Source organism: Falco naumanni, chromosome 13, assembly GCF_017639655.2.
Source record: "Falco naumanni isolate bFalNau1 chromosome 13, bFalNau1.pat, whole genome shotgun sequence".
Taxonomy (NCBI): Eukaryota; Metazoa; Chordata; class Aves; order Falconiformes; family Falconidae; genus Falco; species Falco naumanni.
This window is the reverse complement of record NC_054066.1, coordinates 10,221,618-10,248,927: the sequence shown is the minus strand read 5'-3', so window position 1 is coordinate 10,248,927 and position 27,310 is coordinate 10,221,618. Positions and strand designations below refer to the sequence as shown.

The 27,310-nt window shown below is 45.6% G+C and overlaps 1 protein-coding gene and 1 long non-coding RNA gene across 3 annotated transcripts; one reads left to right on the top strand and one right to left on the bottom strand.

The window, feature by feature from the left end:
- The first annotated feature begins 42 nt into the window (after positions 1-42).
- On the top strand, positions 43-6,023 carry SCG2 (secretogranin II). Of its 2 annotated transcripts, none has more exons than XM_040613749.1 (2): positions 43-117; positions 3,666-6,023. In XM_040613749.1, exon 2 carries the CDS (start codon positions 3,680-3,682, stop codon positions 5,561-5,563), a length of 1,884 nt encoding a protein of 627 aa, XP_040469683.1. In that variant the 5' UTR covers positions 43-117; positions 3,666-3,679; the 3' UTR covers positions 5,564-6,023. The 2 variants fall into 2 exon arrangements, with proteins under 2 accessions (XP_040469683.1, XP_040469682.1); XM_040613748.1 differs by having other exon boundaries at positions 52-146.
- Positions 796-26,204, bottom strand: LOC121097028. The gene is made up of 6 exons (XR_005830747.1): positions 25,248-26,204; positions 25,025-25,105; positions 17,989-20,752; positions 6,619-7,000; positions 2,869-2,959; positions 796-1,200 (listed from the first exon to the last, which is right to left on the bottom strand). It is a non-coding gene; the product is annotated as an uncharacterized LOC121097028 (long non-coding RNA).
- Between the last annotated feature and the right edge of the window lie 1,106 nt (positions 26,205-27,310).

Sequence of the window (27,310 nt, the reverse complement as noted above, 5' to 3'; positions counted from 1 at the left end):
GCGGGGCGGGGGGCGGGGGAGCGCGGCTGACGTCAGGCGCGGCGAGGGCGGTATAAGCGGGCGCTGTCCGGGTGCTGAAGGCGGCAGCGGCGGCGGCGGCGGGAGCGGCGCGGGCAGGTGGGGGCTGCGCGGGGCTGCGCGGGCAGGTAGGGGCTGCGCCGGGATGCGCGGTCAGGCAGGGGCTGCGCGGTCGGGCAGGGGATGCGCGGTCAAAGCGGTCAGGCAGGGGCTGCGCGGGCAGGGAGGGGCTGGTCCGGGCTGTGCGGCGCGCCCGGGGTGCGGGTCTGGGGGAGCCCTGCGCTGTCCCCCCTCGGCTGCCCGGCGGGGCTCGGCCGCCAGCCCAGCGGGAGGGGTTCGGTTACACAACGAGTTACGGCGGAAAGTTGTTGGGGCTGTAGCTGATGTTGCAACGAAATACCTGTCTGTGAAGTACAGCCCTGTAACTGTATAGACAGATGCGTGCGTACCGGCACGGCTCCTGGCTGAAGCCGGCAGGTACAGCCCTCCTGCTTGCGGTTGTGTTCAGGCGCGTCAAAATACCGGCTGAGAGGTTCCCTTGGGTGCAAACACCACCTGACTAACTTTCTGGATGTATACGTATACAACCAACCGTTAGATTCGTTCAGAACTGCTTGGGGGTTAGGGTTCTTTTTTCCCTTCTCCTCACCCCGTTGCTATTTTGTTCATGTTTTGAGTTCCTTGCACAGGGTTGACCCTTTAGGGTTAGATGTTGTGTATATATATATATACACTGCAGTCATATTATTTATTGCAAAAGTAAATGGGAGGAAAAGCATGGAATATATTTCTTTATTTTCATTACGGTAAAACTGCTGTCGGATTCCCCCTCAAACTCTTAGGGCAGGGACTCATCCATAGGAAAGCTTTTGAATTTTCATTGCCAGTTTTCCCTGGAAACATTACATTCACATCAGAGACAACTGCTGAGTGAGACTGAGCGAGCCAATTACTGCTACCATGGAAACATCCCAGAAAGAAGATTTATATTTTTTTGTCTCTTTTGGGGGGAACTTCTGTCAGGCTGCATTGTCTTTGTGCATGCGAAACTGTGAACTTCATTGCCTCATTTTATAAATAGGAACTTCTACATTTGTTGGCCAAAAGGTGATTTCCCATTTGTTAGGTGCTAATAGAAGAGAAACCACACTCCCCATCCAGGCTAGCTTCACAGTCGCCCATCTGCAGACAAAACAGCCATTTTAGCGTATTGCCCCAGAGGCACAGCGGAGAATGTTTTACTACAGGTCCTAAAGGTAGTCTAAAATGTCCTTTGTTTCCCCCAAAATATGGAAGGAAAGTCTGAAAGACTAGGGAGGAGTCCTCTTACCCTAGATAACACGTTCTGTTTAATGAGAAGATTTTATGACCCGAAATCAAAGCTTTTAAAAGAAATCATTCCCAAACCCATTTGTCAAGGCTTTCAAGTATCATCTACCACTAAATTAGATGTGAATATTGATCTAGAGACAGATGCACCCAAAATATGTAGAAAGAACCCAATGACCTGTTATCCTTGCAAAGGAAATACCCAGCAGAGCAACATCCTTGTGGAACACAAAACTAAACTTTGCGTGGAGACGTGCATTTTGATTTTAATGGGACGCTGACAGCTCTTACAAAGGCTGTAACAATACAGAATGCAGCGAAGGAGGTTGAGTTCCTGGTCTCTGTGAGTGGGAGGTGCCTGGCAGATAATTATGGAACAACTCTCCCTTCCCCCACCCCTCCGAGAGGACAGTTTCTCATGCACTAATCAAACTAGCTCTGTTAATAACAGTCTCCCTGCTGGAAAAAGAAAGTCTGGATTTCATTTATTTGCTACAATAAGTAGCAAAGTGCTCCCCCCCCCCCCCCCCCCCCCCCTACGGAGATATACATTTCTGTATAGGACTAGTGCCTTTTCTGTGACAGAAAATAAAGCGATGCATTGGCTTTGTTTCAGGGCAAACTCAGATCTGGAGGGTGGGACCTTCTAATCAGCTGTTCCAAACTAATCCTTTGTGAAATCAATGCTCAAACGCATCTGGGCTTGGGTGGTCAGAAATGTTGGGGAAATGGTTTGCTATTACAGCTGTTAGCTTGCCCAGGCATACTGAGGGGGAAAAAAGCAGCCCTCTGAACTGATACTGCTTTAATTATTTAGTTAAGCCACATTATGTTAGGAATGAAAACTAAGCGGAAAAATCTACAAGTGAGCTGAAATGACCGTACCCACCCTCACTTTCTACTTAGAGCAATGTGCAAATAGCGGTATACATAGCTCTTTCAGGCTGTCATGAATTGCCAGCATCTCAATAGGATGCTTTTACCGAGCCAAAACCCAAGGAACCCAAATAGGTCAATTAATCAAAGCAGTTTATATCTTTATCATTTCTTTCTCATTATTGTACTTTATTTGTTAATGTAACTGGATCAGAAGAGAGTCTAACCTGCCTCACGGCGCCAGCGTATCAGTGCCTGAGCATCTCCTAGGAGATGTGCGATGGCAATTTTCCCCTTCACTGGGTGGAGGGTGCTCAGCTCCCCACGACTGGGCTTGTGTGGCTTTATACTCACACACAGCAGCGCTGTGATCTTCATTCAGCCACAGGCATATTTTTCCCACTTCTGTTCCAGAATTTATTGTTGGCTACCATAAGCTGGGCAGACAGACTAGGCATGGGCTTCTACTGATCTATTCTAACTGAATTTAGCTCACTTTTGCCAATGGCCACGTTTCTGCCTGTCCTGGGACCTGATTCAATTTCTGCTGAAGTGAACGAATGAATGAAATCATCACTCAGAACCTACCTACTTGAGCTTATTTCCAAGATGGGGTTTAAAGGATTAAATAAAATTATGTTGTACCTTTAGGATAAATTGTAGTTTGTCCTTTATATAGGAGTTCATTGCTCTTAGGAAAATGGTTCACTCGCAGAAGGTCTTAAGTAAAATCCACCTATAATACAAATAATTTATTATTTTTTATGAAACAGCAAAAAAGGAAGTAATAACACTAACAACAGATAAACTTGCAAGTCATTTTATATGCCATGTTCTCCACTTCATAACATTAATTTCATTGCAGTCTAGCATCATTCAGCGGTATCACCCTGGCATGAAAGTAGATGCCCTATGGAATAATCTTACAAAAAAATTTTGTATGCAGTTTTAATATTAATATTTTGAGCCACATTTAAATATATGGATATACTGATTTTACCATTTGAATATATGGATATACTTATTTTACTATTTGGGTCCTTCATTTTCATCATAAAAATGTCATCCAGATTCCTCTATGGGGATTTCATGAGCTATATAGGATTTCTATTTTATACTTTCCTACTGCCATTGGAAAACTGATGTTCATAAAGTACGTTGAGCATAGAGACAAGCAATTTATAGCATAGGAAACAAATAGTTTCCAGTAAACTGAGGAATCATAGGAACAATTCAGAAAATCTCAAATTTCCACCAAAATACATGGCTTGCATATATGAGTAATATTAGGTTTCCATAACTAATACACAAGTGTAGCACTGGTGGTATGCTTCATGAGGAGTTCCAGTTTAAAATAACAGTTGCTATTTTGCTTCTTAGTTTCCTAAGCCTGTCTCCATATGTTAACTGCTTCTTTTTTCTTCTTTCTTCTTTATTTCAAGGAAATATTTTAAACATGGCAGAAACGAAAGCCTTCCAGCTTGGAGCAGCCTACGCTCTCACCTTTTTCTTTGTCCTAATCTGTTGGGTTGATGCAGCTTCCTTCCAGCAGCACCAGCTGCTTCAGAAAGATCCAGACTATGTAATGAAAAACTTACAAAGGTTCCCAAATCCTGATATGATCAAAGCTTTGGAATACATAGAAGATCTTCGCAAGCAAACTAACAAGGGAGAAAGCAGCCCTGATTACAACTCTTATCAAAGTGTCCCGTATCTCCTGCAACAGAAAGAAAGCAAAGATCAGGTTCACCTACCAGATAATTTAAGGGATTCTTTGACTGAAGATGAGTCCCAATGGGTTAAGGTAATGTTGGAAGCTTTGCGGCAAGCTGAGAAAGAGTCGAAAGTTGGCCCAAAGGAGAATAAACCTTATGGTCTGAGTTCGGATAACAACTTTCCAGCTGGAGTAACTGACGATTACGAGGCTTACAAGTGGCCCGAGAGGTGGCAAAAATATCTCAAAATGCCACTTGGGCACTATGAAGACAGCTCAAGAGACAGTCCTTTCAAGCGCACTAATGAAATAGTGGAAGAGCAATACACACCCCAAAGCCTTGCGACACTGGAGTCTGTGTTTCAGGAGCTGGGGAAGATGGCAGGACCTAGCAACCACAAGAAAGAAAGGCTGGATGAAGACCAGAAGTTATATACGGATGATGAAGATGATGTATATAAAGTGAATAACATTGCCTATGAAGATGTGGTTGGAGGAGAAGATTGGAATCCCATAGAGGAAAAAGTGGAAAGTCAAACCCAGGAAGAGATAAAAGATAGCAAAGAGGAAGTTGATAAACACGAAGAGGAGATTGAAGACGAAATAAAAAGATCAGGGAAACTCAGCTTCCTTGAGGACGAAATAAGAAGAGAAAATAAAGATCAAATGTCAGAGGATGTTTCAAAGCTAATGAATTACTACCTGAAGAGGCTGATGGACGGTGCTGGGAATAGGAAATTAAGGACTGGTGGGGTACCTGAGGAAAAAAGAGCACCCACATTTTTGGATAAGCAACTCGATCCTCAGTCAATATCTCAGCTGATAGAAATCTCAAGGAATTTACAAATTCCTCCTGAGGATTTGATAGACATGTTGAAAGCTGGCGAAAAAAAGCAGCTTCAGAGTGAAAGGCTGGAAGCTGAGCAGGAAGTAGAATTCCCAGAAGACCTCGATGAGATCGCTGAAACCAATCTAGGACAGAGTGACATATTTAAAAATAACATAAACTCTAAAAATGGGTACATGAAGCAGCCTCTTAATGTTATTCCAGATAATCTACCTGAAGACCTCAATATTGAAGATATCGTCAGTCTTCTGGGAACTGACAACTTAGCTAATCAGAATCCCTCCTACTTACTAAATCGTCTTAATCAAGAAAATGATTTGCCAAGACTGTCTTACATTCCCAGAAGACTGAAAGGACACCCGTTTCCTAAAGCTACATGGATGACCGATTTGGAAAGGCAACAAATAGAGTATGAGAAACTGAACAAGAAGGATGAAGAGCTGGCTGATTACTTGGCAAAGGTGCTGGCAAAATATCCTGAAGTTATCAACATGAACCAGATGAAACGTGTCCCAGTTCCTGCTTCTGAAAGCGACCTGCAGGAAGACGACCAGCTGGAGAAGGCCATCAGAGAGCACCTCAGTCAGCTGGGACCACAGGAGGCTGCGAAGTTGGCTTCGCTCAGCAAAAGGCTTTCCATGACCGGGGAAACTGACGAGACGCAGAACAGGCAGTACCTGGATGAGGATATGCTAGCAAAGGTGCTAGAGTATCTAAAACAGGAGAAATCAGAGCTTGAAAGAGATCACATTACTAAACGGGCAATGGAAAATATGTAATTGTTCCCCAAATATTATTTCTCTTCAATGTGTTGACTTCTATCCCAATTCAGTTGTGATTTATTCCCACTCTCCCACTAAACAACCTATGGTAGACTACTTACCATTGAACAGTCTGCATACCTTTCTCAGAGCTGTTATATTGTTTATTGATATATATGTCATAAATTATGGGGCAAACAACAAATTGCTTCAACTGTTTTAAGAAACAATTTAATGAAATCAAGTTAAACTACAATATGTAAACAAATCACCTTTGCATTGTTAATAAAACATGATAAATGAAGAGTGACAATTATAAGTTGAAATTTTTAAGATTAATTGGATTATTTTGTTACTGTCTGTAGTGTTTTTTGTGGAGTACTGAATAAAGAAATAAAGCATTATATATATAGTTTTATTTACAAGGCTTTTTCTATTCAGTGTTTTATTGTTGATGAATAAATTATTTCTGGACAATAGACTGTGTTCCTTTGTGGCAGTTGATAAAGTCTTACTAATTCGGAACGGAAACATGTATTTTTGCTTCTACAGACAACTCTTCTGGAGTGTATTATTTTACCATAGAATAAGTTGGTCGCATATACTTCTGGGTTTCTGCGCTGTAAGAACACTGACTGGCATCACCTTTAGGGCAGTGTGTACATGAAGAGCTTGCTGAAGTCAACCAGGGAAATAAATGCATTAACTTTTCCAAAATTAGGCCCCACATAATTAATGTTTATGTATCTTTTGGCAGCGGGAGGAAGATAAACGGTCCGTCCAGCTGAGACAGACTCTGTGATGAAGCTCTAAAATAATTAAAAATTAAACTTTTGCAGGCGAGCGGCAGCAGCTCTGGGAAGCTGTGCTGTGCAGCTGGGAAGCACTGCCTCTGGGTGTCTGGGCACCTTGCACGGTGCTGCCACAAAGACAGGATGGGCTCCAAGGCCAGGCAAGCACAGAACACATCCTGTGGGGAACATCGCGTTTTTGTCTAATAAAAACATTATTTCCCATTTCATGAAATGACCGGTACATGTATACATAAGTATATATATAATTCACTACATTACCTGGACACTTGAGATGTCTCCTGAGCTCCAGTTAAGACCTGCAGTGGATGTTCTAGAAAAGCTCCGGCTCTTTTACAGAAGGAACGGTGCTTGTATAATATGACTCAGCCATGACTTTCACTAGGACAGCTCAGACATAGGTGTTTCCAGGATTATAGTTTAAAAGTGGCTTTCCCTGTAGAATTCTTCAGCTTCGTGGGGTGGGGATGCTTTTCGGTGAGGCGATGTCTAATGAGCCAAGTACAAAGGCTGCAGAAATAAGACTTCATCGTCAGTGTCACCGTTACCCCGAGCAAGCACAGACAATGGGAGTTCTGTCAGAGCTCTTGCTCTGGGCCACAACAAATCCTTCATTTCCCTCTTGCATGGATGAGTCAAAACACTAAACATGAAACAAAAAATACAAGAGTCAAAATCACTTATGTACATCAGGGAAGGACAAACCTGTTGCCCTTCGAGACGCACTTGGTTGTGACACTGAGAACTTGGAATCACTTCATTTTACTCAAAACAAAACTGTGCTTTAAACAAATAATATTTTTTTTATCACTTTGATTCTTAATACTGTTATCCTGCTTGATCCTAATACTGCTCGTGCAATCCTCATAGTCCAGAAAAATTTATTTTGGTGAAATCAGTAACATTTCATACTTAAACATGTAATGCATAAAACCGGGGAAGAGTAACAAAACTAAGAGTACTGAGACTTAAATGAATGTTTGCCGTTTTCAATGAACAAGTTTCACAATTTTGTATTTCCCTTCTAACATCATATTTTAACAGGAGACTTGACTTAGTGCCCTTACCCACACACAGAGCGCCAAAGCCTAACGCTGTAGCCTACTTGCTAGACACTGTTTTTTACAGGGCTGTAGATAAATGACTTTTTTTTTCTTATGAGAGAAAAAGAATTAACTCTCATAAATATTTTCATAAAAGGAAATAACGGGCAGCACAAGGCTGTGAGACAGCCCGAGATGCCCGGCCGACACAGGCGCTGCTCCGCAGGCAACAGATGCTGGGAGGGGACTCAGCAGCTGGTGCCATAGCGTGGGCTGTGCATGCGTCTGGCTCTGCTGGGCATAGTGAGGGCATCTTCCCACCGCTTCATCTCACATAGCAGGTGAGGAATGGCTTGTCAATCTCTGCAAAATATCTTTCCCAGAAGAAGAGGGGTTTTTTTGGAAAGGCCGGCTGCACAGTTTCAGCTGCTGTCCAGGAACAACAGCCCCTCAGGAGCAGCCTGCTGTCCTGTGGCTGAGCTCGGCGAGGGACCGAGGGCTCCATGATGTTGACGCAGAAGAACTTGTGTTCCTGCAGCCTCCCAGGCCCAGACATCTCATCTCCTGGACATGCTGCAACCTGCGTGCTGCGGTGTGGGGCTGCCACTGTGGAGCAGCCGGAGGTTGTGCAGGACCTCGGTCACTCACACCTTCGATTACTCACAACTTCAATGGAGGCGTATAGTGGTTCCAAACACTATCATGATACCAGACTAAATCAAAATATCTTTGGCAGGGCTTGGGCAAAGCTCACCGAAGATAACAAACCTCCCGGGCCCTTGCACAGGCCCTGAACAGCACATTTCTCCTGCTCAGACAGCGCAGGATGAGCAGGACACCAAGGCGGCTCTGAAGGGGTTTTCCCGTGTTTCCCTCTTGCAGCAGCAGCCTTAAAGCACATGGGCGTCTGTGTGCCCTCTGCCCCAGCTCTGGGCAGAGAGTAAAGTCACCCATCAAAGCTAACACCTTGCACCGCTTGTGCCACCACACAGCCATGGTACAGTGCACGTTGCTGGTTTTGTCCTCATGGCTAAAACAGATGAGTTTAATTTTCACTGTGAAAAACATAAGATTGCATATTTTTTTCCTGTTTTGCTGCCCTCCTGTCTTTCAATGGTGTCACACCAACCTGGTGAAGTTCCCACTGACTGGAAAAGTGGAAACATAGCCCCTGTTTTTAGAAAGGGAAAAGAGGAAGACCCAGTGAACTACAGGCTGGTCATTCTCACCTCTGTGCCCAGCAAGGTCATAGAGCAGATGCTCCTGGAGACTAAGCTGAGGCACATGGTGACAGCCAACATGGCTTGCTAAGGGCAAACTGTGCCTAACAAATTCGGTGGCCTTCTATGACAGGGTTACAGAGTTGGTGGATGAAGGAAAAGAGACTGACATCATCTACCTGGACTTGTGCGATGCCCTTGACACTGTCCTGCATGACATCCTTGTCTCTATAATTGGAGGGACATGCATTTGATGGATGGACCACCCAGTGGATAAGGAATCGACCGGATGGTCACACTCAAAGAGCTGCAGTCAATGGCTCAATGTCCAAGTAGACATCAAGTGGTGTTTCTCAGGGGTCAGTATGGGGACCAGCACCATTTAACATCTTTGTCAGCAACGTGGACACCAGGATTGAGTGCACCCTCAGCAAGTTTGCAGGCTTGAGAGCTGGGCCTGTACAAACCTCAAAGTTCAACAAGCCAAGTGCAAGGTCCTGCACACGGGTCGAGGCAATCCCAAGCACAGACACAGGCTGGGCAGAGAATGGACTGAGAGCAGCCCTGAGGAGAAAGACTTGGGGGTGTTGGCTGACGAGAAGGCCAGTATGACCCAGCAATGGGCACTTACAGCCCACAAAGCCAACCGTATCCTGGGCTGCATCACAAGAAGCGTGGCCAGCAGGTCGAGGGAGGGGTTTCTCCCCCTCTACTCCGCTCTCATGAGACCCCCCCTGCAGTGCTGCGTTCAGCTCTGGGGCCCCCAACGTAACAAGGACATGGGCCTGTTGGAGCGAGTCCAGAGGAGGCCACGAAGATGATCAGAGGCTGGAGCACCTCTCCTAGGAAGACAGGCTGAGAGAGTCGGGGCTGTTCAGCCTGGAGAAGAGAAGGCTCCGGGGAGACCTTATGGCAGCCTCCCAGTGCCTAAAGGGGCCCGCAGGAAAGCTGGGGAGGGACTTCTGACAAGGGCATGGAGTGACGGGACAGGGGGAATGGCTGGAGGCTGGAAGAGGGCAGATTTAGGTCAGATATTAGGGAGAAATTCTTTCCTGTGAGAGCGGTGGGGCGCTGGCACAGGTCACCCAGAGCAGCTGTGGGTGCCCCATCCCTGGCAGTGCCCAAGGCCAGGCTGGACGGGGCTGGGAGCAACCTGGTCTGGTGGAAGGTGTCCCTGCCCATGGCAGGGGGGCTGGGAATGGATGATCTTGAAGGTCCCTTCCAACCCAAACCATTCTATGAATCTACCTCTTTAGCTGATCTCATTCTTTCCTAAAGGAATGATTCCAGCAAAGGGACAGAGGTTCACAGGTCCCTGTTTCAGCTATTATTCCTTGAACATATGCCAGGCAATAAAATATCTAATCTACAAGGCATACAGAGGACCTAGAAGAGATGCCCCACAAAAGAAACATGGTGAAGCGTGGTAGTTTTAAATTTCTCAGCTTCATTTCCCTTCTGCCACAGCCCACAGCACTCCCTTCCCCTGGGCCACCCTGGCTCCCACGTTGACCAACGCCCTGGGAAACCTCATGGTATAAACGCTGCCTGCAGACTCTTACCCAAGGACTGCTCAATGAAAGGCGTGGATACCAGAATGAATTTGCATTTGAGGAACAAGAGGTACAAATTTACCCATAAAAGGACAGATTCTTTCAGAGACTGCGTAGAAGAAGAAATAAGCCTTGGAAAATCCAAACCTTGGCATGAGTAGCTACATCACTTTTTAGAAGACCATCTCACTTACAGGGCGTGCAAGCCATTAGGGACTTTGTTGGTTTCACCTTCATAAATAAGAAAAGGGTTGTGGAGCTTGAAATAACAGATTTGCATGTTGTATAACGGAACTACGTGGAAGTTTCAAGCTGATTTCAAGCTAAAAAGTGACATCAATACCCTTTCTTCTTCTAGTCACAGAAAGCAGACAGCTAACCTCCCTGTGAAGTGCCTTATTTCTAACAAATGAATCTTCAACCCCGTTTTGAAATGAAATGAGCAAATATTAAACAGGCAGCCCCTTGGCGGCTATAGCTGCCTCTTGCTATGTAACCAAAGCTCCTGCAGAAGAGCAGATAGTTATACCTGAACATGCAAGACAGCATTATCAAAATACACATAGTTACACGAGATCTGCTCCATTAAAGCACTCCAGAGCAGCCCCCTGGCAGAGAGGCTGTGTAGTGCTTAATTGTTCTTAACAGCCACAGCCACTTCTGCTTTCATTTGTGTTTTGTTTTCCTTATGAGTGTAGTGGGACAAACAGTCATGATGTTAATAATACAAACAGAATACATAATCTGTAACAGATACACTATCAAGCTTATTATTATAATTATATACAAAATAAAGTGGCCACCCTGCAATTTTTACTCAGGCAAAGTAAGGAGCAGATTTTTAATTCCTCTTTTGTGCTACGATCTGACAGCATCCCAGATGCAGCTGGCTTATTCTCTCTGTTTATCAGTGGCTTTCGTCCAGCAAAAAAAAATGTTTCTGCTTCTCTTAAAACCTACAGTAAGCTTGATTGCATCCTCATATTTCAGGTCCTCCCCAACAAGCATATTGAACAGGAATTCTGCATTTGGTCTGAATATAACAAGTTGCTGAACACCTTCCTCAAAACCCAAAGGATTTTGGTTTTGTACATATACCAGAATTCATTGTGTTGGTAACCATAAGAGGTAATATCTTTTTGGTTTTGCATTAATTCACATGCTACTGCAAGTGTTTTGTTTACATCTGCATCTTGATGGCTCCAATATTTTATCAGCTGGGGTTCTTAAATGAGAACATTTTTTGATTCAAAAATTAATGTAAGCACATGACCTCATCTGAAAAAATCTGATTGTTGCAATTGTCTTTTTTCTAATAGGGTACTTCCACATTGCAGTGGAAGGGGTTTGAGTCACATGCAATATGACAGTCACTAGTATTTCTCAAAGCACTTTACAAGATACCTTGCTTTGCAGACAAAGCGACATAAGCCATCCATAATTTTCTCAGCACATCAAAGGGCAAGCCGAGACTGGAACCTGGGCGACCTGAGCCATGCATTGCCTCACAGCCTTATTCTGCTACTCTTGCTGTTGCTAGCTAACGAGAAGACTTGTGGCTCAAACCTGCTTCTCCAAGCAAACCTTACCCAGACCAATCTTCCATTAATTAAGGTCAAATATAGCATTGTGGGAGTGGAGGACTTCTGTGGACAAGAGTCGTGTGCAGTGATGAACTGCCATGTGGGAACGGCATTCCCTGGGGCATACTTTACCTCCCCCCAAGGCACACAACACCAATCAGTGGGTATTTACCACATGATGCATAAATCTGTACAGACACAGCTGGATTCCAGCTGCATTTTGCATTTGTTCAGCCACCCAGTTGCCTCCAGAGAGGTTTATCTGAGCTGCAAGCAACTCCCGTTAGCAGCAGCAGGCAGGTGCACAGCCTCTAGTGCATAAAAAGTGGAAAGGAGAAGCCTTGAATCAGAGCTGATTATCTGAAGGGCCACGTTATTCCTGACTTTTGGATCATTCAAAAACATTTGAGATTGTTAATAATTCATTTGCAGATGTTGCAGAGCTCTAAATGTGGCTGATTAAATGCATTTGACATTTCTCTTGAGAGAGGCTGTTATTCCAGGAAACCACTCAGTATCTGCAAATGTCTTGGAATTAGCGTACTCAAAATTACAGATTCACTTACAATGTTTTCCCCCAGAAAGGAAACAAAAGTGACCTCTGATTCCAAGTGTAACATACACTGGTGAATAACTATAGGACAATTATTTTACATTCAGTAGATCTGCTATGTAATGACTAGCGGTCCAACACAGAGAGCTCTGCCTTCCTCTGCTAAGACAAAAACCTGCAGACAATGAGCCGTGCAGGTCCTACGTGCCTGGGGGAGGAGAGAGAGAAAATGGTTGTTTGGCAGCTCCCCAGCTCCTACAATTGCTGCTCCTTGATATGCTTCCCAAAAACCTTCCTGGCATCTGCCTAAAAATAGTGCCCCTGGCTTTACCCTGGCAGAAAAGCCAGCCTCTCGTGGGGCGGCTCGGTGGGAGTACCGCAGAGCAGCCAAGTCCTCTGGGCTGGATAAGCAGGGTACAGGGCAGGGTCTAAAAGAAATAATGAGATTTATACCACCTTTGTGGCTGCCTGATTATGTCACCAGATCTGAGTACACCAGAGTTGTTTGGCTTCATACATAAACCAGAGTAAACCTCTTCTGGCGTAGCTGTGGGGTGCAGTCTGTGCCACCCCATTGACATGTTTAAATGAGAACTAAGCCTTTGCCCAACACTGAGCATGTATTTTTCAAGCGGGTGACCCACATCAGGACAGTTGTCCTACTACTCTGCTTACTGCAGTCACCACCACTGGGGCATCTCATCTACTGGAGATGGTGGGATCCATCCCTGCCAGAACTTTGCTCAGGGTCACCTTGGTAGAGCCCTTTTGGGGTTATTTTCCTCTTGCCTTAAGCTCATGCCAACACACAGAAGAGGAGGCACACTGTGCATGTCTTGAGATTTCCACGTAAAACACACGGTCATTCTTTACTGTCTATCGAAATTCTTTCCAAAACCATACTTCCTTTAAGTGGAACTTTTTTCCCAGCTCAAATTTTAGATTCCATTTAGATTCACGTTGTAAATCTGTTGCCCCTAAGCACAAAAAGAAACCTCTCAGTCCTACTTCCCTGTCTCCTCTTTGACTTAAGAGGTGTCAAACTGTTTGGATGAGATGCAACATAAAATTTCTGCAAGGACCACATTTTCCACCATGGCTGTGTGTTTTGCCACCTGCTAAATAAATGTCAAAGCAGAGCAACAAACCACTTAGACACTACCAGTACTTGTACTCCCATATTAAGTATGTAAAAGCCAGGCCAGGAACGCTATGTACAGACACAGAAAAGATAAAAATAAAGATAAATCATTAAATGGGATAAACCCAGCATTTCTTGCTTGTCATTCATGTGGCATAACAAGAGGAGGTGCATCAAATCACTGCAAATAAGTTTTGGGATGCAAATGTAATCTGACAGGAAAACTGTTTCCCACAAGGTTAAATTTACTCAGATCCAAACACAATCAATTGATTTTCTTCTTACAAACACAAGTGCAACAAGGTAGAAACTTTGCATGAGTGACTAGCACACTGAAGGAGACCTAAGAAAAAAAATAAACCTGAAAATGTTATTCTGTATGTAAGTCTGAAACCACCACCACATTCCTATTCCACCAGTTAATTTAGACAGCAGAAATGTTGTTACTGAACAAACTCACAAGTCCTTTAGTTCCACCCATAGCCCTGGCCTTTGCTCTCCTAGAAACAATAGTCAAGTCGAACTTTGTTTACATGTATTTTTGGCTTTCTAATTTCAATTTAAAAACCACCAGCCCCCCTGGCTTTCTCCTCACCAGAGTGCATGGGCTGAAGCTGGTGCCACCACAGTCACACAAACCTTTAGGGATGGCTGGGGCACAGCGGCTGCTTTAATACCACAAGGCTGTCTTCTGCAGTCCTGAGCTCCCCCTCACAACAAAGGAGTTGTTTCATCCAAAGGATCTTTAACTGCTGGGAAGAGCTCATGGATATTTCTATTCTAGAAAAAAATTACTGTTGAAAATGCCACAACTATGAACAACAACAAAAAAAAGAATTGAAAGGCAATTTATCAAACCCTCAAACTTTGTAATGTCTTTCTTACTTGTTGGAAAAAATACAGGTTTTGTTTTAGTTTTACACTGTTTCTCCTCTGCCCCTTCCAGAGTCAGCACATCATGCTTTGCTGATCCTATGCAAGAATTCAAAGCCACCAGCTGCTTCCCGATCTCGCAACACCTTTTACATTAGTCTTATTTATATCTGACACAACACAGGTGAATCTAACAACTCCACATAATTCTGTACTGTATAGAGCTATTTGTTCCTATGCCGGTAAATTTTCTGATATCCCATATAATGAGGCCATATTTAAGCTGAAGCTCCTCCCCAACACAACCAAGATGCAGGAGAAGAAACTGCGAACCCAGCCTCCGCTGCTGATGGACCAATGTTCCATGCAGCCTTTGCAGCCCCATCTCCCCCTCCCTAACATGGGAATAATCAGGGACACCCACGTAAATACATTGAGACATGCTGACAAACACATAGCTAACACATATAGTTCACTATGTAATTAAAACCCCCACTTTGCATAGGGAGCCACAGAGCAAGTCTGATTTTCTTCAGCATTGCTTTGGCCATGAAGTTCCTTTAAGGTGAGTGTAATATGCCCTCTGCGGAGCCGATTGCTGCTTCACGCATAGATGGCCACATCACACTCCAAATCTCTAGGCTCCAAACTAAGATGCTATTTATAGATTCCCCCTTAGCCCTCCCGCCTGCCTTCCAAACAGGCTGAAGTATCACCTCTGAAATACAAAACTCTGTTCAAGCACAGAGATGAGAACAGAGGGGATGCCAAGTAGTCTGGACATTAAAAATATGCTAAGATAAATTGTTGCAGGCAGATCAGGTCCCTGAGGAACAATATTTTGACAACCTTCCAAGAAAATTCTGAAGTGCAGTCAATATAATCAATACTATGCTCAAACACCTCTTCCCATCCATCCGATCTATGAGTAGACTGCCAGAAAATTGGATTAGCTTTATTTCATTAACCCTGCTAAAGGCAACTTTTACATTTTTAACTCAATACTGGATGCTCTCTGAAATGCTCTCCAAAGCCAGGTGATGAATGAGCCTGGGGAGGCCTCCCATCCCTATCACTTGGCTACCACCACCTGCCACAGGGAAGATAAACAGTAATAGTAATAGCGTGGCCGTGTCGCGGACCGATGGACTTGCCTAGGGGAAACAGGACCGGCGACTGCCTGCAGCCCAGCGGAGCGCCGAGGAGCCCAGCTCCCTTGCACAGCCTTAGGCTTCAGGGAGCCTTCCATCTCTGAGCTGGCACCTTGGTGGTGACTTTCCTGGCTAACTCATTCGTTAACCAAGTTGTGTCATTTCCTTTTCTTCCATTTACTGTCCTCCTGGCTAAGCTCAGTACATGACTCAGTAAGCCTGGCTTAATCATCTTCATTTTAAATTCTGAGTCTATTTCATTGCTGATGAAGCTCTTGCTGACCACCTCCTACAGATACAAATATCCAGAATGGAAAAAAACTGGCATTTCACCTTTGGATCATGGATATTTTTTAAAATTAACTCCTACGCTACAGCACCTTTCAAAAAAAGTAGCAAAAAGCAGCAGCAGACTGTTTTATAAATATATAAAGGACATGACCTTTCAAAAATACATACTTTACATATCAATCTGTGAAGACAGGGTAGAATTTAGTTATCCTACGCCAAGAGTGTTGGCATATTTGCCTTCTTCCTAAGGAAATGACTTTGCCTTGTAACTCACCTTTTATAGTGCACACTTTTCTGCCTGTGTAATTCATTACCCAGTACTCGAGCTCCTCAATACTCTAATGCCAATGTCCTTAGGAAATGAATGTTTTAATAGTCTTCCTGATGAACACATGTTTTGTGGCACCTGGAAATAGATGTACTATATTTCTAGGCTAGATGCATATTTTACCTATTGAGTTGTATATTTCAGTAGCTGTGGCTTTCTTCCTATGCGTTGAGATGGAAAAATAATTTACACAGTCATTTGCCTGACAAGATATGATTATTTGTCCTCCTACATATCCTATGAGTACAAAGTTGGATTTATAGCTTCCTCTTTTACTTTACATCTTTCAAAAGCCAAGTAACAGGGAATGCATTGCTGTAGCAATTCTTGGGTGAGCACAGGAACTGTAATATGTGTGTGTGTATAAAAAAAAATAAAATATATATATATACACACACCCCCCTTATAACAAAGGCTATTGGGATATACAAAACAGCAGGTGATTTAGTTAAGGTGCTGCTACAGACACGGAAAAAAAGATGGAAGGTGAGCAAGCAAGTCCCTGCTCAGCATTCACAGGTTAGGAATGAGGCGTGGGGGGACCTGTTCTGCCACCAGATGTGACTTGGGCAGCAGATGGGTCTTCAGCTTGACTTTCTCACCAGGAAGGCACCACCTCTGGCTAATCAGTGCTTCCAATACTTATGCAGGTTTCTGGTAAAAGAAACCATAGCTAGGAATATTATTCTCCCAAAAATATTATTAACTTTGGAGCTGTGAAATAATTGGGCCGCCTGAAACTGGGCATCTACATGAAAACAGCTCATCTTTCAAAGCTGCTGTGCCTCAGCAAATCTAAGAAAACGCTGAAAACACCGGGCTTTGTTTTTCCTTATAAATAGAGACATTGCATACTGGGGCAACTTACTGCAGCTCTGCTGACTTCATCGAGCACAGAGGATTTGGCCATCTTGACAAATATTTACACAGAGTTAGAATATCCTACAGGTCTATTCATGTTTCAGAGTGTGACAAATGCATGTGCACCCAGCATCTCTGGTGAGCACCCGTCCCTGCCCAGGACAGCTTGCCGCCTCCCTGCATCCCAGAGAACAGCAGGCAGCAATGACTGACATGGCATGGGGACACGGCTGCGACAGGACCACCTTCCCTGACCCAAGAAAGAGGAGATCCTAAGGGGAAAACAGCTGAAGTCTCCATGAAAACATCAGACGTAGCACAGTTTCACTAGGAACACGCTTGCACGCCTCCTTGAAACCCATTCATGTCCTCCACTGTGTTCATACACCTTGTGTAAACAGGTAGGGCCCAACTCTCCAGTCTGGTAGACCTGTGCCATTCCCACTGAAGCCTGTGGGAGCTGGTCTTTCTCAGAACAAGCCTGGGATCCTGGTTCGGGAATCTCACCTGTGAGTGCGGCGAAGTGGGGAGCACTCCCAGGGGACCGGAGCTGCTGCTCCAGCCCTCCCCTGCCACGGGTCACTGCCTTCGGGCTGGCTCTGCAAGTTGCCTTTCTTCATCAGCCTGGTTAGCTTCATGATTACCCAAGTCTGGGGAAAACAGAAGGTAAGTGGCTGGGGCCACAGAAGGACAGATTTGCTTATAGGTCATCCATGTTACATTTTCTCCGATGCCTATATGAATCGAAACACAAAGACTCTCCAACTGACAAAACCCCTTCATTTCACACAACACAAATTTTTACACAGATCTTGAAGCTGTTTTTAAAGCTCTTCTATAAAAATGAAGTACAAGCTGAAGGTAAGAACCATATCAAGATGAAATGGACTATATTCTCTTGAAAATTCCCTCTCTGTTTAGCTTCTGAGGGTTTTTTTCTTTTTCAGGAATCTGCAGACTGCTTTCCTCAAATAGGACTTTCCTTTTTTCAGCAAAAATAATATCTTGTTTCAAGAAAAGAAAAGATCACCCACCTCTTTTAACCTAGGAAGCAGAAAATAGGATCCTCTTCCCAGATGTTTCTGTGGCCGACAGCATCTGTAACAGGCTTCCTGCTTTCCTTCTTCCAAGAGAATTACTGAAGAATTAAATATCATATAAACATGGTGAGACACGGCCCTACACAAAACATTCTACATCAAAAATAAAAGTATCTTCCCCTGCTGGAAAGTATTGTGATTCCAGAAAAGCCCAACAGGGATCATTAATGATTACAGCATATAGCAGCCATAGTTCTGTTCCCCAGAACAAGCCAGTTCACTTTCTTCACCTGTGATTTGAAATTTGCTGTAATTTTCAATTTTGTGATGCTGGGAGAGCAGTTCAGCTGACTTGTAAAGCTCATTTCAAGAATACAGTTCGATTTAGCAAGTAATTTGCAGAGACCATCCCCCTGATTGCAGTATGTTTTCCTGGCCATTGCAGAAAGCACAAAGGGACGAGGAAGGCAGAGGCATTAGCGACCCCACATAATCCCCTCTAACACAGAATGAGATTGTAAGTGGATATATTGAAGTGCTGAAATGCCAATTAGCTACTTTAATGTATATTATTCTTTTATTTATAGGGTGGTTCTTCTTTAGGCCTGAAATTGCTGTCGCTCTGATGCTAGCACCGAGTCATGAGAGAAATGACTCACAGAGCCAGATTACTGCGTCTGCAAAGGATGGCGTGTTCTGGAGACTAACCTGATGCTACAGCGCTTGCAGGAGATCTATACATACGTGTGTGTATCTGTCAGGTGAAGCAATTCCCTAGGGACTTTTTGGTGAAGCATCTCTGACATGCTCACAGGGCTTGAGAGCCACTCATACCAGCAGCTACAGCTTTGGGTAAGCATCCCTCCCCTTCTCCGCTCTTCCCGGCAAGTGCCAGAGGCCCCTTTCAGTGAGTTCACCCTTTCCCAGGCACTTCAGCAGCTCCTCCAAGCCCAGGGGTGAATCCCATCTCAGTGGGGTGGGCAACACAGCAGTTTGGTGGGGGAAATGCCATCTGGAAAGCTTATCCATCTGGTCCTGCTCTATCAGACTGTTCCAGTCACTGGTGCTTATGTTTCTTGCCTACCTTTAAAAAGCCAAGTCTATAATTTAGCAAACATGACCCAGCAAAGAGTAAACAGGCTGTGTTATCTTTAAAGAGAAGTAGCTGGAGGCTTTCCAGAAAAAACTGGAGCTTTTTGCTCTGTTGTTTTCTTCATGACACCCCAGCTGAAACCAAACCCACAGGGTCAGCTTCATGCATGGCCACACGAGCTTTCCCAGCCATGCTCCCCATGGCCCTGAGGAACACAAGCTTTTCTCACCCGTGACTCAGCACCCCGAAGTGCTGCTCTCCCCTTTCTTCATGGGCTTCCCATGCATCCCACCAGCACCAGCCACAAGACCCCCCCATCTGGCTCCGCTGGCAAGTAGAAAACGGCATCTGGGAGTCTGTGGGCTACTGCAGAGGATACATGTCAGTCCAGGAGAGAAAGAGGTCCATTGCTGACCAGCCTGACCAGAAAGCGCTGCAGTCCATGCTGACGTCAGAAAATGGCTAAGAGACCTCAGACTGAGTAAGAGGTGATGGTATGCACCATGCACACAGGCAGAAACAGGCTGATCAGTTCTTGGCTGAGATCATATAACACAATAAATACAAAAATAGGATCATAACTGCATCAGACTTCGCTTTTTCAGTTCAGGTTCCAGGGGTGGAAATACTAAAAGTACTATGGTCAATTCGTTACCAAATGTTTTTGCAATATCTAAAGCAACTTCACATGTCCATAAGACAGCTCACAAGTCCTTTTCTGGATGGGGTTCAGAGTATTTGCTGTTACTGGGAAAATACTTTGATTTAATTACGTTCTTTTTTCATCTTTTGCAGAGCTGTAGCAGAGTCCATTATCACTTGCCTAGCTGTACTCTGCTAATAGATGTTTACAGAGAAATTTATGGTGAAAACCTCCTTGCACTGAGCTCAGTGGGACTCCACCACTGTCAGTATCTCCCAGACTTTCCTGGTCTTTAGTGACCATGCCTGTGAAATAGGTCCTGTCCCTAAGGCAACACTCTAAAGCTCCCTCCTGTTTCTAATCCTGTTCCTAAGCTTTTAAATCTTATGTTAAAATCTGCCTTAACTGGGCATTACTTCCAAACCCTTAGATCTAGAAAAGAATTTGCTGTGTCCCTACATTTAAAATAGAAAAATTGCTCAAGATTTTGGTACAAACAACGTAGCTGTATCAGGACACTTACAGCTACCAAGTGGGAGTTGATGTGATGACACAGACAGTTCCAGGACTGGCTCCTGGGAAGCTCTCTGCACGTAGGTAGGGAGGTACAGCTAAAGGAGGATCATTGGAAAGCAACAGAACTAAAGGGCACCCAGCATATGTGCTCACCTCCAGAGACTCCAGGCAGTCATTACCTTCTCTTGATGTTTTCCAGCATGTGCAAAGAGGCAGGCTGGTGCTGTACCAGTCCTGATGAGATACTGGTTCCTGTTGGCAGCAACACCTGCCTCTGCACCATTAGTCACTCACATGGGCATGTGCAGAATGACTCTGGGAACTTAGGAGAGATGGCAGTATAAACTGTTCTTCAATTTCCAATTTTGTTATCATTGTTCACCTGGTTTCCTTGCTTGCCTCATGTCTCCGAGGCCTGATCTCGAGAGCAATTTTTCTGCTGGGTGATTTCTTTCTGCAGAACCATTTGCCTTTCTCAGGCTGATTGTGTGCGTGGAAATGAAATTCTGTTGAAACAAATTCATTAAAAGAAGATTAGTAAGATTAGTTGAACTATAACTGGTTTGTGCCTTCCTTGCTGAATGCAAAGAATTGTGCTATATAAACAACAGAGCCAAGGGCCAGCCCTTTTCTGGAAGCGTCTGACATTGCTCCATCTATTCTGGCTCTATCCGAGCTATCTACCAGAAAAGGGATGATACCTTCTGCAAGTTCCTGTTGCTATACATTCACACACGTGCAGGAAAAAAGGACTTTTGTGGCAAGAGAGAAATTTCAAATTTATACAGCGCAGCACTGCTTTGTTTCAGGAAGGGGGGCTCAGGGTGACTGCTCTCATCAGCACAGCACACCAGGCAAAGGGGAGCTTCATTTCTAATGCGCTGAAGCTGTGCAGCCACCAGCGATTGTTCTGTGCCGATAATGGAAAGTCAGAGGCATTTCTAGCTTCCCTCCCCTAAGACTGCCAAAGCTGGCTTCCAGGAGTGCCTTAGCTACTCACAGCCGCTCTCTGAATTGCTCCGGCAATGGGTTTCCCACCCCAGGGCTCTCTCAGAGCTTCTGGGACTGCCTGTGGTACTCAGCCATGCATGAGCGCTGTGACCTGTGTCTTCTCATCCACACACAAACCCATTAGCTGGAGCACTGAGTACCCTAACGGGAACCGAGCATTTTCCCTGACACCAGAGCATCAGCTCGGCTCTGGGCTGGGCAGAGGGAGGGCAAGTTCTAGCAGTGCTTTAAAACAAAGGCAGGAAAAAAGGGCTTATCACACCCGTGCTGCCCCACACATCCCCTCCTCTCCAGCCTATGTCATGGGCTGCTCCTGCTCAGCCCAGCCAGCCTCACTGCCACAGTGCTCTCTGCCACCTTCTTGTCCCTGGCAGGAGGAGGAATGGCAGCAGATTCCCAAGCTCAGCACCAGGAGAAGGAAACAGAGGGTGTCTGGGGACTGGAAGAGGCCAGGCCTAACCAGGAGCTATGGATCACACAGGAAAAAAAATCCTCCCAACTGAATCGTGCTTACCTCAGCTGCACTGGAAACCGCTACTGCGTGGTTGATGCTAAACAGGGTTTAGCTCTTTATAGAAATAGCTGTGATCTTCCCCCCCCTTGGATTTTCTGCTGCCTGCTTTTGTTTCCAGCTCAGGGGAGGGGGGAGGGGGGGGAATGGCAAACAAGACAACAGCAAAGAAAGAACAAAACCAAAGCACAGCAGGTCAGGAAGAGCAGAGAGAAGGCAGATCAGGAGCTCCTGTCCTTGCCATCCCAGAGCACACAAGCAATCAACAACATTAAAAGCAGCAAACACAGAACTGGGGCAAGGAAGAGCTGTTTCAAGGAACATGTAATTGGATGAAGGAACACAGCGCTGCGGATGGACATTCAAGGGCGAGGACATAGCAAAATTTGAACAATTATCTGTATAACAAGAATAACAGAGTTTTAATAGTTAATGACCTTGTGCATGTGGAAATGATGTAACATGGCATGTTCCCCGGTTAAAGCCAGTCAGGATTAGGAGAAACCCTATTAGAGACGCAGACCAGCCCTAACAGCCAACAGCAAGGTTCCCCAGGCCTGCCTGGGAGGTGCTTGGAGCTCCAGGTTTGCTGAAGCTCCATTTGACAAGATGGACCATGGGCCCGCTTTGCCGTAGCAACACATTGCCCTATTCGTCGTTATGTTCCCGTTATACCTACGGTGCATTGCGACGAGCCCAACAGTGGCCACAAACCCACCCAGCCCCACCGCTCGCCTGCCTGGCCGCACACCGGTGCCTCTGGCTGCCACCAGTGCCTGGCTGCACCCACCTTTGGGAGGGAGAACAAATCGCAGATATGAAAACACTTAGGAGAGTATTTAGCAAATAGATTTCATTACAGTATATGCAAACTCCATTTGCAGCTTGAGCACACAAGAGTATTTATGAGAGGAATTTGCTGCTGGAGATAATGAGCCAGTTTTCACCAAAGTGTAAATCTGCCGGCTGCTTGTCGAGGCTCGCAGACTGTCAGAGCACAGATCATAGCTACTGAGTGCTCTGCTAATAGCGTAAACAGTGATGACATTTAGAGTGTTGTTTAACTGAGGGAGGAGATTTAAGTCACTTCTACAGTAATATCTAACCAGGAGTAAACCTCTACAGATCGTACATCACAACTCTGGCAGCAGTCTGTAATGTCTTTAAGCTACATCTTTAAATTATGAATTATGCTTATTAAAAAATCATAACTCTTAGTTGTGGCAAGCATCTCTGGGTAAGATGTCAGAATGATTAGAGCCCAGATCATGAATGCAGTGTCTGTCCTTGTCCCATGGAACAGTTTGTAGGATGGACACACCCATTATAATAGTTTACTGCACCTCTTAAAACCAACATGCTGCAAAGTGCTTCCCGTCAATGATCTTTCCACTTAGGAATTGAGTTAAGTCCCTCCAAGTCTACAGCTGAGCAGGTGAGAACATGAGAAATGAGCAGGATGCATATTTTAAGGGAGTCCTTTGTAACTTTGAGAAAATCGTTTCCTCTAGGCAAAGATTTGCTTATCTTATAGCAAGGTAATTCACTTTCAGACAATGTGAGATAAACATAACATCTCCTTTCTGTCCCCATAGCCAGGAGAAAGTCCTCCATCTGTGCCTCTGAAACCAGGGTCATATCTGCGTGTTTATTTCTGCAGCAGTGCAAGAACTGTGAGAAAGAAAACCTCTGAGCAGCACCAGGTTATGTGAAAATTTACTAGAAGCCAGTGAGTTTCACTTTAAAATTAAAGTTAATTTAGCTTTCAAATTAAAGTGCAAACAACTCCCACTTTGCTAAAGTCAACCTGAGAGTTGTGGCACGTGTATCCCTAAACTTCAGTGAGAGCAGGAACACGGTGCATCCTTTTGTACAAGCTTGCACTGGTCCAGCCCGTCTCCCCTGTGAGGCCAGGGCAGCACAGGAGAGAGCGAGCAGAAGGCTGGTCGGATGGAGGGGCTTCCCCAGTAAAGCAGTATTACTGAAGAGTTTGTGAGGGCTGAGCTGGGTCCACAGAATGGTGGTGGGACCACTGGGGTGTGAGACTGGAGGGGTTTGGGTTTCTAAACTCAAACGTGCCATCCAGCACCGTGGGGCAGGGACACTGGCATGGTGGGGAAGAACCAAGGGCTTGACCACAGGGATATTTCTTCTCACAGAGTGTGTGGGACTTGCAGGCTGCAGTGATGGTGGGGAGAAGCACGGTGGCTTTGCTTGGCCCTGGCTGGGGAGGGGCTGGAGAGCAGGCACAGTGGCAGTGCCAGTATTTCTCTCATCACGCACACCAAAAATAGCACCCAGATTTACTGCAGGCTTTTTCTCCAACCACTTCTCTTCTAATCAGCTGCACAAGGGTCAGCCACCATCCGTGCACCACAGAGCAAGACAGAAATGCTGAACAGAACTTCCAGGTCACTTATTTAAGCTCAAGAGTTTAGTCTTCTGCCTCCCTGAGGGAGGAGTGGGACAACCTGTGGCCAGGTTAACACCGTAAGTGAATTAGCAGCACCATCCATAGGCTTGTAGAAGGAAAGAAAATCACCCAAGCAGCACCACATGAGGAGAGGAACTCCTGGCAGCTTAGCTCAAGCTTTCTGAAAGAGCAGCAGGCTGCAGGCAAGCAGAGCAGTCACAGAAAGCGGCAGGTATCATTTGCTAATGCATTTTGCCCCCCTGACAAATATAAAGCTTGTTAAAGGTGGAAGACCAACAGTGCTGAGAAATATGGGAAGAAGGGAAACTGGTAGCGGCAGCACGAGATTTCATATACCTCTGTCTAGAAGCTTTCCTCAATCTCAGAAATCCCACTCCAGCGAGAAGCTGTGATAGCCCCCTTTATATGGGGTTAGCTCCATATGCTTGCAAGGGCTGCCCAGCTGCGTGAAAGCCTGTTTCTAAAGCCCTTTTCCACACATAACAATGTTTAGTAAACAGCCATTCTGTTGGACCTTGATCCAGCGCACTGGTGCTGGTTGGGCAGACTACGCTCGCTGTGGCCTGAGGTCTCGCACAATGGCACCTGTAGCACTGGGGGATCCCTCCTGCACCGAGCCTGGTCCTCTGGTGTCCCAGGCAGCCACTTTGTATAACCCCGTTCATCAAATAAGCAACCACCAGGTCCTTACAGTGAACCACAAATGCAGTAGGCAGGTCCATCTGAGGATGGACCACAACACTCCTCCAAAGTGAGACCAAACCCCACGTGAACATCATGCCCACCATCTAGAGGGACACGTGTCCTTTTCTTCTCTCTTACCTTTTCCCACCAGGGACCCACCACTGCCGACAGAACGTGGTTTCATGTGCAGGAGCTCTGTGCCTCCCAAATTACCTCGACCTGGAACAAAGGTGAAATGCTTTCTTGAGAAGAAGTACTGGGTGTTCAGCCCTGTGCAGGTGTGGGAGAGTCAGTCTTCTGTGGAGTGCTCCAAACACCAGACTGGCATGTCCAAAGGCATCACTGGTGGTACCACCCATACCTTGGAGCACTGGGTATGAGATGCAAATGCCTCTGGGTTTCTGCAGCACACACAGAAAATAGACCAGCAGCACTGTGGGACCATTCCAGGCTGCTGAGGAAGGTGCTCCATGGGTCTTGGGTATTGGTAAGCATCAGGGATGCCAGGATTTTTGGATGTCTCATGTGTGTAGTCACAGTCCCAGCCTAACTAGTGACTATTTTTCCTGAGGGTATGGAAGTTATGTTTACCTCCCCACTCTCTGCTCCAGCTGATGAGGAAATGCCTAGAAGACAGCAAGAGTTTTTGGGGTGTGACAGAAGCTTGCAGCTCATCAACCTATGAGAGCACACCTATAACACGAGTATTTCTCAACCAACATTTAATAGGTTGCATTTACCACAAACTACTAACGTTAAAACAAAACAAACTGGTAAACACACCAGCTGCACCTCCCACTCTGCACAGCATCCGAGATGGCCAGTCTTCCTTTCTAGCAGCTTATTTCCCCTGAAGAAGCCAGCTGCCGACAAATGTCAGGCTCATCTGTTTTGAACATTAACTCTCTAATTCTCACTTTCTTGGTGGGCCTTTGCCATAGAAACCTTCCTTAGCAACAGGGAGGCAGAGCAGCAGCATCTCCAGCCAGAGGCATTAATGAGACAGCCTGAGTCCCTCTGCATGGCGCATCACCTCGCGCCCTGCGTCCCCAGCTTACCTTTTCCAGCAGGGCATAACTAATAGGTGAGAATTTCCAGCAGAATCGGGGTGTGGGGCAGGAGGGAAACAGCTGTGTGGGAACACCGTTTGGGGCCACTTTGAAGTCAGCTTTTGACAAAGCGCTCATGGTGTGGTTTATGACCCAGCTCGCCTGAGGGAATTTCTTGCATCTGTACCGCCCCAGAATGCCAAGGATGATTTCTAATGTCTGTGGCCACGGGCACAGGGGGTGCCAAGAAGAGCCAAGAGGAAAGTGGGGATGGGATGAGATTTGGAGCATCTCAACTCGGGCTCAGAAGCCACTCTCCCTAAGTGAGAGAGAAATAAGTAGAATGGCTCAGGACACTGAAAACAGCCTGGTGAGCTTTGTGGGAAAGGAATACCCTGACCACAGCCCCATCCTGTGCCATCTTCTGTGATGCTCACTGGCCAGCAGGCAATGGGCACAAGTGTATCTAAGACTAGGGGTAGCACGGCTGTCAGATTGATGCTCAGATGCTCTGTCTTTATTCCTGCCACTGATTTCTGCTGTATCTCCACTTAACTGTTATTTCTTTTACTGGTTAGAAAATCAGTATTTGCCTCTCTGATGGGAGGGAGGCTGTAAAGAGAAAATCAGTAGCATTTGTGATGTGCTGCATGCGTTAAGGGGCAATCCCTCATCCCTGTACCACCACTGGTATGTGGAAATGCAGGCAAGAAAAGCTAGCATATTCTTATTCCTAATCAAATTCCTAACCAGGTGGCATCCAGGCTGCAAAAGAGATGGTGAAGGATCAGGGACAGTGTTGTTATTGCTTCTGTATCATCCTCCCCCCAGGTCTGTGCCTTTCTGTTCCCAATAACTTTATTTTGACAGACAGATAGAGCAGCATGTGTGTTGCTCTGAATTTTCCATTTTTTCAGGGAAATAGCTGACTGCTGCTCTGCAGGCAGGGGCAAGTTGGCTCTGCCTGTGCTTCAAAGCAGATCTGGAGTGAAAACATCTTACCAAGAGTCCAGAGCCAAGCTAAAGCCAGTGATATCCCACTTCCCCTGCAGAGCCTGCTCATGTCCAGCCACCTTAGAGGTCAAGTGTCCTAACAAAAAGCCTCCCCAGCTGCAGCTTCTCTGAGGAGCCAGCACAAAGACATGCACATACAAATATGGAAATGGCCAGTAACCGCCAGTCCCAGCTTAAGGAACCCGTAACTTTATCTTTCCATTCCCTGACTCATCCTGTCACAAACACACCACGCAAACACTGTGCTGCTACCAGCATTACACCGTGACTCACTGGTAAACCTGCACTACTCTCATTTCCAAGCCTCCCTGCCAGGTTTTTCATTATCTGTTCTGCTGCCTGTGGGATCATCACCTGGAGG

Coding starts and splice junctions, on each gene's coding strand:
- SCG2 (XM_040613749.1), top strand. CDS start 3,680: ATGGCAGAAACGAAAGCCTTCCAGCTTGGAGCAGCCTACGCTCTCACC.